Source organism: Portunus trituberculatus, chromosome 38 (genome assembly GCF_017591435.1).
Source record: "Portunus trituberculatus isolate SZX2019 chromosome 38, ASM1759143v1, whole genome shotgun sequence".
NCBI classification, from domain to species: Eukaryota; Metazoa; Arthropoda; class Malacostraca; order Decapoda; family Portunidae; genus Portunus; species Portunus trituberculatus.
In genome coordinates, this window is record NC_059292.1 from 19116787 (window position 1) to 19132018 (window position 15232).

General features: G+C 37.2%; 1 protein-coding gene across 1 annotated transcript in view; it reads left to right on the forward strand.

The window, feature by feature from the left end:
- The window catches only part of LOC123514889, a 564015-nt gene that overhangs the window by 232558 nt on the left and 316225 nt on the right, over positions 1–15232 (forward strand). Inside the window, exons 25-26 of the mRNA XM_045273148.1 lie at positions 4470–4596; positions 5259–6338. Coding sequence (XP_045129083.1) covers positions 4470–4596; positions 5259–6338 — 1207 coding nt within the window. The remainder of the gene's footprint in view (positions 1–4469; positions 4597–5258; positions 6339–15232) is intronic.

Below are 15232 nucleotides of genomic sequence, written 5' to 3' on the forward strand. Positions count from 1 at the left end.
GTATTCATGAAAGGAGAAATGAGTCCACACTTATCGCCCAGGCCACTGTAAACCCAAACAAAGATAGTGAAGATCAGCTGATTCTCGGGAGCGACGGTATCGCGTCCTTCCTCTGCTGCGTCTCGTGTGTGTGTGTGTGTGGGTTAGTATAGCCCACCACCACAACTGTTTTCACCACCACCACCATGTCAGTGACCCATCTCTTTGTGTTAAACGCATAACAGAGGTGATAGTGTCTGACATGGGAGAGTACCTTTTTTTTTTTTTTTTTTTTTTTTTCCTCAAGCTAAACCTTGGTTTAGCACAGCCTGTTCTCTTCCTATACATGATAGAGAGGTTGCCCATAAAAGGTACTTGAGCTTTCCATTACCTGAATCTCATGCCCTCAATATTTCTGCACGGAATCATGCAAAGTCTGTTCTTCAACTTGCCAAACACTCCTTCATAAATAGAAAATGTCTAAATTTTTCAAACTCCAATTCTCCAAGACTTCTACTATCTGCCCAAAAACATCTCCAATAACTTCTTCATGTTTCCCTCCTTTATTTCATCCTGATGGCACAATTGCCATATCATCTGTCTCTAAACCTGAGCTCTTCTCTCAAACCTTTGCTAAAAACTCTACCTTGGATGATTCTGGGCTTGTCCTTCCCTCTTCTCCTCCATCTGAGTATTTCAGGCATGCCTTCAAGTAAAGTCCTTCGTAATGATGTTTTCAATGCCTTCGCAGGCCTAAACCCTCTGAAGGCTTATGGACCTGATAGGGTATCTCCTATTGTTCTCAAAGACTGCTTCCATGCTTGCACCTTGCCTGGCCAAAATCTTTCAACTATGTCTACCTTTTTTGTATGCTGTAAGTTTCCCTACATTCAGCGTGTTCATAAAAAGGGTGACCATTATAATTCCTCAAACTACTGCCCTATAGCTTTAATTTCTTGCTTGTCTAAAGTTTTTGAGTCAATCCTCAGTAGGAAGATTCTCAAACATGTCACTTCACTCTCTGATCACCAGTATGGCTTCTGTTAAAGCTATTCTACTGGTGATCTTCTGGCTTTCCTTTCTGAGTCTTGGTCATCCTCTTTTAGAGATTTCAGTGGAAGTTTTGCTGTTGTATTAGACATCAAAATCTTCTGATAGAGTCTGGCACAAAGCTCTGATTTCAAAACTGCCCTCCTAGGGTTTGTGTCCTCTTTGCAACTTTATCTCAAGTTTCCTTTCCAACTGTTGTATTGTAGCTGTGGTAGACAGCCACTGTTCTTCTAAATCTGTCCTGTCACCCACTCTCTTTCAATTATTCATTAATGATCTCCTTAACCAAACTTCTTGCCCTATCTAATCCTCCACTGATGATACCACCCTACACTTTTCTAATTGTTTTCAGAAACAACCAATCCTTCAGGAAGTTAACAGATCATGCAGGGATGCCACGGAACACCTGACTTCTGATCTTTCTAAGATTTCTGATTGGGGCAGAGAAAACTTAATAGTATTCAATGCCTCAAAAACTCAATTCCTCCATCAATCAGCTTGACATACCTTCAAAACATCTATCCCCTCTTCTTCAATGACACTTAGCTGTCCACATCTTCCACACAAAATATCCTCGGATTGCCCTTTACTCATAATCTAAACTGGAAACTTCACATCTTATCTCTTGCTAAAACAGCTTCTATGAAACTAGGCATTATGCAGTGTCTCTGCCAGTTTTTCTCCCCCCTCCAACTGCTATCTTTGTACAAGAGCCTTATCCATCTTTGTATAGAGTACTCTTTGCATGTTTAGGGAAGTTCCACTCACACAGTTTAATTAGATAGGGTTCAATAAAAAGCTTTTCATCTCATGAACTCCCATTCTTTGATTTGACTGTCTTGAACCTCTTGTTAACTTGAAAGAAAGAGTTTTGTGGTGTAGTACCAATCATCACTCTGTTTACATTTGCAAAGGTGTCTAGGATTTGATTTCAGAGTCTTTATTGCCATAGATTACCACAAAACACTGCCTCAATTCTGAACCTTGATCTTATAGGATGGAGGCTGATTTTGTGAGACAGTTTGGGGAGAAAAGGTGTATCTTATGAGCCATCATATACGGTATACAAGGGATCCTCGCAATTCGACGGGGTTAGGGTGGTTTTTCATTGGCCGAATCAGCGTTTATTTGAATCATGAAGCAATTTTTCCCATAAGATACTTAAGAATTAGAGGGGATAGGGACCAACCTCCAGCCTAGACCCCCCAAAAACATACTATAACCTCTAAAAACATTAACTTAGACTAAATTAGTACTATTAAAGGCTTAATTTATATCTAACTTTTTTTTTTTTTATTAAACACATTAGGGTGCTGTACAGTAATAAAAACACTTGCATTGGTCTTGCAGTACTTGTCCCTGTTCTTCCAAATTGTTGATACTGTTGATCTAGGGACACCCATTTGCACTGCAACAACACTGTGAGCTATACCTGCCTCACACTTTCTTATATGCCCAAGCTTATCTTTGAAATACAGGTAGTCCTCGATTTATACGGTAGATGCGTTCCAGAAGGGACCGTATAAGATGAAAATTGTATAAAGTAAGGAATGAATACCCAACTCCCTAGACTTTTTTTTTTTGTATAAAAGAGCAGACCTGAGCTTTGTACAGTACCTCCAGCCCCTTTCCATCAAGCAGCCACACGATCCTCATGAGCTAGACTACCAGCACATCCACTTTGTCCCGTGGTTGAACAGCCTCGCCCTCCAGGGCGAGGCTCAGGGGCGTCCTCGCACCACTACCACCACCACCACCACCACCACCACCACCACCACCACCACTAGACTTTGAAGGGTGTGTTCAAAATAATATAATCTTTTCACTGTGCGTATACATTTTGCATTAAACACATTTCTATTATGCTTAGTAATGCTTTTATTAATAAACTTACAAAGACATAAAAATGATTATGAAAAAGGGAAATGTTTAAACAAATTTTTGTTAGTACCTTCTTCCTCTATTTTGCTATTTCCTCCTCTGATGTGTCACCATTGTTGTTGTCTGTCTCTGATTCTGTTACGTGACTTGGTGTGTGTGGTCTGAAGAAGCTTGTTATTGATTACTGTTTTTTTCTTTTGTTGTTTTTCTTGAGAAGAACTTCATAGCACATAATTTTTTCCATGACCCCTCTGATGACGGCGGTGCTTCTTTCAATATTTGCGTCAATTTCTTCGAGAATTTTCATTGACTGCACCAACAAGTCCATACACTCAGAAAAGTAAGCTGCTGTGAGGGCTCGCTGAGGTTGTCCCGATGTGTCTGGCGTATCACCACCAGCTGGAGATGCAGTAGGGCGCTTGGAGCCATGGTAAACACTGGGCACGAGAGAGGGAGATGTTGCCACAACCACGCGTAGGTGAACAATGAGGTTGCTTGGCGTGCGGCCAGGGTGAGAGGGATGCGGGTGGAGGGAAACAGCTATAGTAAAACTAAATTGTACTGACCCGTAGGGTGTTGTTCGCTATTCTGCCAGATTTCCAATCAAAACATTCAGCTTATACTACTCACGGTTCTTTAATCATAGTAGTATCAACAAATAGCATTTTAAGAATATTTTGACTATTTCATTAAATATCATGTGATACAAATAAGTGTTATACACCAAATCAGATGAAGGTATTTCATGAACACGTATGACAATGTGGCATATCAGGATGGGCGACGTTGCCACACGACCTGAGGTAAGATTTTCCCTGGGGGAAGTCAGGTCACCACACAGGTGCAAATCGACTCATTTCTCATCTGGTCGCCACTATGGAAGGACACACTGACGCTTTTCTGTCTTACTGTTTGTTGTACAGCCAAACAAGGAGTTTGTCTACAAAATTAATAGATACTTCTAAAAAAAAAAAAATGCTTTCAAGGACCATTTTACCCACAAATCAAGCAAGAAAGAGAACAGCAGATGGAGCTGGTATATCTGAAGGCACAGTGAAGAGGATATATCTCAGTGCAAACAAGATATGCACCAGACCACCACAACCTTATCAGCGTTTCTTTTCCCCACTCATTATATTACACTGGGTATCTCGAGAGGACATAATAGTAAATACTAGGTAAATTATCAGCCTCATTTTCACCTTTATAACCAGCACCCTTAGTGTATTTAATTTACCTATGGCATCTTTGTCATGTCCCCCACCACATTTTGTTTTTAGGTAAGTCATGCATTAAATTGAATAAAGAACAGTTATTCAGTTTTCCTTGAAGTAATGAGAGAGATGGCAGCGTCTTACAGATTATCAGCCAAGCTCTACAGGTCAGTGCAATTTAGCTTTACTATAGCTAGTGACACCTACATTTCTGAACTAAATCGCAAATTTTAACTTAATTGAAACCGTATAATTCTGAGGAATTCGTACAATGTGATGAATAACCCCTATTTTTGGACACTGTATAACTCTGAATTTGTATAAAGTAGATTCGTATAAATTTAGGACTACCTGTACAGGAAATTGTGCTTCATAGGGGTGGGGCTGGAGGTGGCTTTGCACAGCATGGTTGAAGCGGCGTGGAGGCAGGAGGTGGAATGGTGGAGCGTGGTCTGCCAGGACGCCAGCTGGGGTGAGAGTGACGCAGATTAAGCGACACACGGTAGCGTCGGTTTACACTTCCGCCTGGCGGGCTGGCGGCGAATTTGGGGTGGTGGCAGATTTGACCGGGTGGGTAGCACATGAGATATGAATGTTGAATTGGCAAGTCAGTTGGTCGAACCTTGAGGATTGGGTATTAATTAACCGAGTTCAAATTGGCAATAATTCAAATTGTGAATGGTTGAATCATGAGGATCCCCTGTACAGTATATTATTTATACATATACAGATTTAGTTATTTATTTATATACATGGATAGATAGATAGATAGTTTTTTTTGTCAAGGTTTTCTGCTTGGGTTTGATAGTTTACACCCAGATTTCTGATATATCTTGTGGTTTGGTTGACCTAACACAAAATGGGTAAAATGAAACATTGTTTGAAAAAAAAAAAATTACATTAATATTAGTAAATACATAAGCCATATTTAAAATGGACCATATTACTTGCAAAATATTATGAAGTATATGTTAAAGAATGAAAAAAATGAGACATAGAGGAGAGCCAAATATGATGGATCTTAATTGAAATGCAGAAAAAGATGTAAGAGACTTTTTGGAGAAAACACAAGAGAAAATGTTTGCCGAGAAGGAGGTAACTGAAGAAGGTATAGTGGTGGAGTGGTATATTGACACAGCTGGTTAGGGAAGATGAAGAAATACTTAATAACACATTTTTTTTATTTTCAGATAGTTGTGCCAGTATCAGGTGAGGGGCGAAAAGGACTTGCTCCTCTTCCTCCCGTTAGCAGAACCTCATCCATCACTCCTGTTTCTAATGCTTCTTCCACACCTTTAAAGAAGGGTCCTGCACCTGCTGTGCCAACTAGTATCACCCTCTCTAAGCCTAGAGCTCCCTCTCCTGTTGACTTATTCCCTGGTAATGCTGTAGGTGAGTGTGTAGTGAACACCCCAGTCACCGATAATGTAAATAAACAGATGACCAGCACACCCTCAGGAAAGAATCCAGCACCTGAGTCAGTTACCCTTAATGAAAGTTTGGTGCTTAATGAAGAGTTTTCATTATCACATAAAGTAGATTATCTATATGACCAAAATAACTCTTCCGTCCCATGTGAAAAAGAGTGTACGGGCCATGCAAGTGTGTCAAGCACTTCTAAAAACAATGAAAACTCAGTCTTGTTTGAAGGAATGGATATTGATTTTAAGAAAAGTGAAGAGAAGGAAGACAACAGAAATAGTATAAAACCACCTTCCAATGAAGAGTCAGTGAACGAAATAAAAATTGATGTTACTAACAATATAAATGAAAGGAAAAATGAATTAAGTGTGAGAGAAGAAAAACATGTAGAAGAAGCATTATCGCTTTCTTCAAATGAAAAAAATGAATATGAAGATATTGTATCAATAAATTCAAATGGAAAAGAAGATGCAGCCCAAAGAAGAGAAGTGGATACTATAGCTTCTGATGTTCACCTATGTCAATATCCTTCATTGTCTCATGGATCTGATCTATTATCTTCCACTTCCTATTCACCATCCACTTTTTCAGCTGACGAAAGCTGTAATGAACAGACTTCACAGAAAAAACCTGTTGTGTCGTGTGCAGTCTTGACTCCAGATTCCCCGGATGCTGTTATTGCTTCCATAGATACTGATGCTACAGTAATTGTTCGCACTCCTACCCCAAATCCTGAGGAGCCACCACAGTCTCAATCATCAGTGGAAAAAGATAGCATTGTCACATATTCTGGTGAGCTAGTTTTTCTTTTAATGTCTTGAGTTGCATGCTTTAAGAAGGAAAGAAGGGCATGGATTATTATCAATTAATCTTAATGCTTTGTAGTTGAGCATTTTTGAGCTCATTTGTTGCTAGTTTGCCTTTTTAGCTGCTGTTGATTGTATGTATGTATACATTCACATATGTACAAATGCACACACACACACACACACACACACACACACACACACACACACACACACACACACACACACACACACACACACACACACACACACACACACACACACACACACACACACACACACACACACACACACACACACACACACACACACACACACACACACACACACACACACACACACACACACACACACACACACACACACACACACACACACACACACACACACAAAAAAATATATATATATATATATATATATATATATATATATATATATATATATATATATATATATATATATATATATATATATATATATATATATATATATATATATATATATATATATATATATATATATATATATATATATATATATATATATATATATATATATATATATATATATATATATATATATATATATATATATATATATATATATCACATATATATATATATATGAGTATAAATCGAGGAATATATATATATATATACAACGCCTGGCTGTCTCTTCAGAGACTGCAGCAGATTAAACAGTGACACACACACACACACACACACACACACACACACACACACACACACACACACACACACACACACACACACACACACACACACACACACACACACACACACACACACACAAGAAGACCTAAATAAGATCTGGGAATGGAGTAAAAAGTGGGAAATGGAATTCAATGTGAACATAAGCCATGTCATGGAAATGGGAAAGAGTGAAAGACGACCTGTGGGAATCTATAAGATGGGAGATGGAGTAGAACTAGAGAAAGTAAAAAAGGAAAAGGACTTAGGAGTGACGATGGAAGAAAACAATCAACCAGTAAGCCATATTGATAGAATTTTTAGAGAAACATAATTTGCTAAGGAATATTGGAGTAGCATTTCACTACATGGACAAAGAAATGATGAAGAAATTGATAAGTACTATAATAAGACCCAGTTTGGAATATGTAGGTGTAGTGTGGACCCCTCATAAAAAGAAACACATAAGGAAATTGGAGAGACTACAAAAAATGGCTACAAGAATGGTTCCAGAATTTGAAGGGATGACATATGAGGAGAGACTAAAGACTATGGATCTACCAACCCTGGAACAAAGAAGGGAGAGAGGAGATCTGATACAAGTTTATAAATTGATCAACGGAATGGACCAAGTGGATAATAAGAAACTAATCCTGAGAGAAGAATATGACATCCGAAGCACAAGATCGCATAGTAAAAAGCTGAGAAAAGGAAGATGTCTGAGAGAGGTTAAAAAATATAGTTTCCCTCAAAGATGTATTGACACGTGGAACAGTTTAAATGAAGAAGTAGTGTTTGTAACAAATTTGCATACTTTTAAAGTAAGATTGGATAAGTGTAGATATGGAGACAGGGCCACACGAGCATAAAGCCCAGGCCCTGTAAAACTACAACTAGGTAAACTAAGTAAACACACACACACACACACACACACACACACACACACACACACACATTCATAAATGGAAAAATTAGACAAAAAGAAACAATAGAAAGGTTAAAAGGAGAGAATGTGATGGTGGAAGACCCAAAAAGTATGGCAGAACTGTTAAATAATAAATTTTAGGAGGTCTTTACTGAGGAATCCAAATTTGAAAGACCACAGGGTAATAGAGAGACTGTCCATATGAAAGAGATTCAAGCAACCAAGCTTGAAATAAAAGAGTTGATGATGGAATTAGATGAGGAGAAGGCAATGGGACCGGATGAAGTCTCAGGCAGAATATTAAAAGAATGTAGAGAAGAACTAGCAAGTCCTATATACAACATCATAAAATACTCAGTAGAAAATGGAACAGTACCAATAGAATGGAGAAGAGCTGAGGTGGTTCCCATATATAAGAGTGGAAGGAAGGAAGAACCTTTAAATTACAGACCGGTATCACTAACTAGTGTAATATGCAAGATGTGTGAAAGAATAATAAAGAAACAATGGATTGAGTTTTTTGAAGACAACAAATTATTATCAAATAGCCAATTTGATTTTAGAAAAGCTCGGTCGTGTGTAACAAATTTATTGAGTTTCTACTCTAGAATAGTTGATAAAGTACAAGAGTGAGGGATGGATTGACTGTATTTATTTAGATTTAAAAAAGGCGTTTGATAAAGTGCCACATGAAAGATTACTATGTAAGTTAGAGGAGAAGGGTTGCTTAAAAGGAAGCACATTGAGATGGATGGAAAATTACTTGAGGGGGAGAGAAATAAGGACGGTAGTTAAAGATATAAAGTTCAAGTGTAGAGCAGTAGACAGCGGAGTGCCACAGGGGTCAGTATTGGCGCCAATACTTTTTCTCATGTATATAAACGACATGCCAGAGGGAGTGAACAGCTACATGAATCTGTTTATGACGATGCGAAACTGTGCAGAGTCATAAAACAAAAAGAGGATTGTGAAATACTGCAGGAAGACTTAAACAAAATGTGAAAATGAAGTAAAAAATGAGAGATGGAATTCAATGTGGACAAAAGCCATGTCATGGAAATGGGAAAAAGTGAAAGACGACCAGTGGGAATCTATAAGATGGGAGATGGAGTAGAACTAGAAAAAATAAAAAAGGAAAAGGACTTGGGAGTGACGATGGAAGAAAACAATCAACTCGTAAGCCATATTGATAAAATTTTCAAAGGGACGTATAATTTGCTAAGTAATATTGGATTAGCTTTTCACTATATGGACAAAGAAATTATGAAGAAATTGATAGTTACTAAAATAAGACCCAGATTGAAATATGATCCCCATAAAAAGAAACACATAAGGAAATTGGAGAGACTACAAAAAAATGGCTACAAGACTGGTTCCAGAATTTAAAGGGATGACATATGAGGAGAGACTAAAAGCTATGGATCTACCAACCCTGGAACAGAGAAGAGAGAGAACGGATCTGATACAAGTTTATAAATTGTTTAACGGAATGGATCAAGTGGATAATGAGAAACTAATCCTGAAAGAAGAATATGACATTAGAAGCACAAGATTGCATTGTAAGAAACTTAGGAAGGGAAGATGTCTGAGAGATGTTAAAAAATATAGTTTCCCTCAAAGATGTGTTGAGACTTGGAACAGTTTGAGTGAGGAAGTGGTGTCAGCAACGAGTGTGCATAGTTTTAAATAAAAATTGGATAAGTGTAAATATGAAGACGGGGCCACACGGGCATAAAGCCCAGGCCCTGTAAAACAACAACTAGGTAAATACACACACACAAAGAAGAGAGAGAGGGGATCTGATACAAGTTTATGAATTGATTATCGGAATGGATCAAGTGGATAATGAGAAACTAATCCTGAAAGAAGAATATGACATTAGAAGCACAAGATTGCATAGTAAGAAACTGAGGAAGGGAAGATGTCTGAGAGATGTTAAAAAATATAGTTTCCCGCAAAGATGTGTTGAGACTTGGAACAGTTTGAGTGAGGAAGGGGTCAGCAACGAGTGTGCATAGTTTTAAAGAGAAATTGGATAAGTGTAGATATGGAGACGGGACCACACGAGCATAAAGCCCAAGCCCTGTAAAACTACAACGAGGTAAATACATACACTAGCGGAGTGCCACAAGTGTCAGTGTTAGCCCCCGTCATGTTTCAAGTTTATGTAAATGACATTCACATTAGGATAAACAGCTATATGAATTTATTCGCTGATGATGCAAAGTTGTTAAAAGTTATCAAAACCAGAGAGGACTGTCTACTGTTTCAGGAAGATTTATACAAGATCTGTGAATGGAGCAAGAAGTGGAAATTGGAGTTTTAATGCCAAGAAATGTCACATAATGGAACTAGGAAAGAGTAAGAGAAGACCAGTATGGAACTATTTAATGGGACAAGAGCAAATAATGAAGACAAATGAGGATAAAAATCTTGGAGTGATCATACAAGAAAATCTGAGCCCTGATAAACACATAAACAAGATATTTGGACTATCATATAAGATGTTGACTAATATAAGAGTGGCATTTCATTACATGGATAAAGATATGATGAAAAAAATCATCACAAGCATGATACGCCCAAGGCTGGAATATGCAGCAGTGGTATGGTCTCCGAGCTCTAAAAAAGATATAAGGAAACTGGAAGGGATACAGAAGATTGTTACAAAGATGGTGCCGGAATTAAAGGACCTCACATATGAAGAACGACGGAAGGAAATGGGACTGCCAACCTTACAGGATAGAAGAGAACGTGGGGACCTAATAACAATGTATAAGATAGTAAATGATATTGAAAAAATAGACAAAGAAGACCTGGTGATGTTGGCGGAAGGAGATGGAAGGACAAGAGGACATGAAAAGAAGATCAGGATGAGGTAGTGTGTGAAGGATGTTGGAAAATACAGTTTTCCACACAGAACGGTGGAAAAATGGAATGCATTGGATAAGGAAATTGTCACAGCACATAGTATGCATGACTTTAAAGAAAAACTAGATAAATGGAGATATGGAGACAGGACACTATGAGCCCCGCTCGAACCCTGTACAATACAACTAGGTAAATACACACACAGACACACACACACACTATTGATAGTAATATTGATAAAATGGTAATAGTGATAATAATGATGATAATAATTATTGATTTTTTTATCATTATTATTATTTTTTTTAAATGGTAAATGGATGAATCGATAAAAATTATTGACTAATTAGGAAAATAAACATAAGCTTAGGAAAAACTAGATATAGAGAAATGTATCTCTGTTGGAATGAATAATTAAGGAAAATTACCATTATAATGAAAATCTATACACTACAGAAAAAGGAAATCATCATATATTTGATTAATTATTTGTTTATTTATTTGCTATTGTTAGAAGGGCTAATCTGCATGGAAGTTGTAAAGGAAAGTGGAGAGGTACAGTATCATCAGCCTTGCTGTATTTATTAATTTTGTTTTAATTGTTGCATTTATTTTTAGTGTTAGACAATTTGTAGATGAAAATCCTGATTCTAAATGTAATCAAGAATAATGAAATGTTGCCTATACTATACCTCTATACCTTTCTCTACACACACACACAAAAAAAAAAAAAAAATAGTACATGGAGTGGACATATTGAATAGGGAGAACCTGATCACGATGGCATCCAGTAATTACCTAAGAGGACACCCAAAGAAGATGCTGAAGGATTCCTGCACGAGTGACATCAAGAAGTATAGCTTCCTGTATCGGAGCATTGATGCATGGAACAAACTGAGCGTGGATGTGGTGTGTGCGGCGAGTGTCAGTCAAATGAAGGAAAAATTGGACAAGTGTGGACAAAGAGACAGGACATAGAGAGCTACGGCTTGGGCCCTGTAATCACAAATAGGTAAATACACAAGAGACGCGGTTGAGGAAGGATGTACTGGCATCGTTCCGTCAATCAGCTGATCTTCACTACGTATCTGTTGTACAGTATTTACAGTGGCCTGGGCAGGTAGTGTGGACTCATTTTTTTCATGAAATCAATTATTAAGGAATCATGAGTAAAGAAGAGATTCCATCCAAATGCAGACATGAGATTAGGGAAAAAAAATGAAAGCTGATGATGACTATGGTGGTGAGGGAGACAGTGCATTTGAAGGTTTCGATGCAGTGAATACTTCACTACTTAAGAAAGTGTTGAATATTGAACATAAACTAGATAAATTGATAAAGGAGAATATGGAAATGAAAGAGAATGAAGAACAGGAAAAAGAGTTTATAAAACTGAGATAAAGGATAAAAAAAGTGGAAGAAAACGAAGCTAGGCTAAGAGCGGAAAACGAAGAACTTAAAAAGGAAGTAGCTAACTTCAAGAAGCAGATGGAAGATGGACTCGGTAAACCCGAGAAAGAAAAAAAGAAGTTGAAAGATCTAGTAAACATGGAAGAGGAAAGAGTACAGAACGTGATTAAAAAAAAAGTACAAGCATGGAGAGTCCAAGATAAGAAAGATAAGGCTGATTTTCAGGAGATGATTCAAGAAGAACTTAAAGAAAAAGAAGAAAATATGACAAACAAAATGATAGGAGTCCTTAAGACAAAAGAAAATCTAATTAGAAAAATTGCAGAAAAAAAGAAGAGTGTAGTTGTATTTGGAATAAAAGAAAAAAAATATAAAATATAGACCAAGAAGAGAAAAAATAAATGAAATCAGTCTAGGACCTACTGAAGAATTTAAACGACAAAGATAGGCAGAACTTGGAAGAGGAAGTAGAAGAAATAAACAGAATGGGACCATATCAAGAAGGAAAAACAAGACCAAGTAAAATACTTCTAAAATCACAAGCAGCAACAGAAGAAATATTATATAGAACAACAAAACTTAGAGAAACAGAAGGCTGCAAGGATATCTATATAAAGAAAAATAGAAATGAACTGGCAGCAGCAGTAAGGGAAAAAAATAATAAAAGGTCAGAAGAGGAGAAGAAGGCATTTTTTTGGAGAATTATAGGAGACAGGATAAGGAAATGGTATATAAACGAGAAGGAAGAGAAAAAAGTGGAACAAGTTTAACTAAATATGATAAAGGCAAGAGACTAAAAATGATGTATACGAACATAGACAGGGTTTTATCAAGTAAATTAGAATTAAGAGATTACATAAAGAAAGAAAATCCGGATATTGTATGCCTGACTGAAACAAAACTAAGTGAGGCAATCAAAATAGACTTGGATGATAGGTATAATGTATGGAGAAGAGACAGAGGGGGTAAAGGAGGAGGAGGAGTCATGATAATGTTAAGGAAGGAGATAGTGATAAACCAAGTGGAATGTGGGGCAGCTGTAAAGAAGTGGACTGGGAAAATTATGAAAGTGGTATGGGGGAAGAAGCCTGGGGAGAAAGATTCTTGAACCTAATGATAGACAATAAAGGAATGCACAAGATTCAGAGGAAACAACGAGCTGGCGAGATTGGACCTAGTTTTTACAAGGGGTATACAAATGAATGATAATATAAGATAGAAGTGTCCATTGGGAAAGAGTGACCATGTAATATTAGAAATGGATATAGAAGAGGGAAAGGAAGATACAGACAAGTCATACAAAGGAGACCGATTAAATTACAGAAAGGCTGATATTGAGAATCTCAAGAACTATTTGAAAAACGTAAACTGGTTGGAGATGGAAAACTCAGAGACAATGCAAGAGAAGTATAACTTATTTTTGGAAATCTACAAAATAGGAGTTAGGGAATATGTCCCAAAAAATAGACCTAAAGAAGGAGGAAAGAAAGATTGGTTTAATGCAAGGTGTGCTAAGGCAAAGGAGAAAAGAGATGGAGCATGGAAAAGTGGAGGAGAAATAGAAATCCAGCAAATAAGGAAAACTTCAAGGCAGCGAGAAATGAATATGTTAAGGTAAGGAAGGAAGAGGAAAAGAACTTTGAAAAGGACATTGTCGAAAAATGTAAGGAGCAACCAAAATTGTTCTATAGATTCATAAATGGAAATATTACGCAAAAAGAAGCAATGGAAAGGTTAAAGGGAGAGAACGGGATGGTGGAAGACCCAAAAAGTATAGCAGAACTATTAAATAATAAATTTCAGGAGGTCTTTACTAAGGAATCCAAATTTGAAAGGGCACAGGGTAATAGAGAGAAAGTCTATATGAAAGAGATTAAAGTAACCAAGCTTGAAATAAAAGAGTTAATGAAGGAACTGGATGAAGAGAAGGTCATGGGACCAGATGAAGTCTCAGGCAGAATATTGAAAGAATGTAGAAAAGAACTAGCAAGTCCTATATATAACATCATAAAATGGTCAATAGAAAATGGAACAGTACCAGTAGAATGGAAAAGAGCTGAGATGGTTCCCATATATAAGAGCGGAAGGAAGGAAGAACCTTTAAATTACAGACCGGTATCACTAACTAACTAGTGTAATATGCAAGATGTGTGAAAGAATAATAAAGAAACAATGGATCGAGTTCCTTGAAGACAAGAAATTAATATCAAATACCCAATTTGGTTTTAGAAAAAGGTGGTGTGTAACTAATTTATTGAGTTTCTATTCTAGAATAGTTGATAGAGTACAAGAGAGAGGATGGGTTGACTGTATTTATTTGGATTTAAAAAAGGCGTTTGACAAAGTGCCACATGCAAGATTACTATGGAAGTTAGAGGAGAAGGGTGGCTTAAAAGGAAGCACATTGAGATGGATAGAAAATTATTTGAGGGAGAGAAATAAGGACGGTAGTTAAAGATATGAAGTCAAGTGGAGAGCAGTAGAAAGCGGAGTGCCACAGGGGTTAGTATTGGCACCAATACTTTTCCTCATTTATATTAACGACATGCAAGAAGGAGTGAACAGCTACATAAATTTGTTTGTGGATGATACGAAACTGTGCAGAGTTATAAAGCAAAAGAGGATTGTGAAATACTGCAAGAAGACCTAAATAAGATCTGGGAATGGAGTAAGAAGTGGGAAATGGAATTCAATGTGAACAAAAGCCATGTCATGGAAATGGGAAAGAGTGAAAGACGACCTGTGGGAATCTATAAGATGGGAGATGGAGTAGAACTGGAGAAAGTCAAAAAGGAAAAGGACTTAGGAGTGACGATGGAAGAAAACAATCAACCAGTAAGCCATATTGATAGAATTTTAGAGAAACATATAATTTGCTAAGGAATATTGGAGTAGCATTTCACTACATGGACAGAGAAATGATGAAGAAATTGATAAGTACTATAATAAGACCCAGATTGGAAT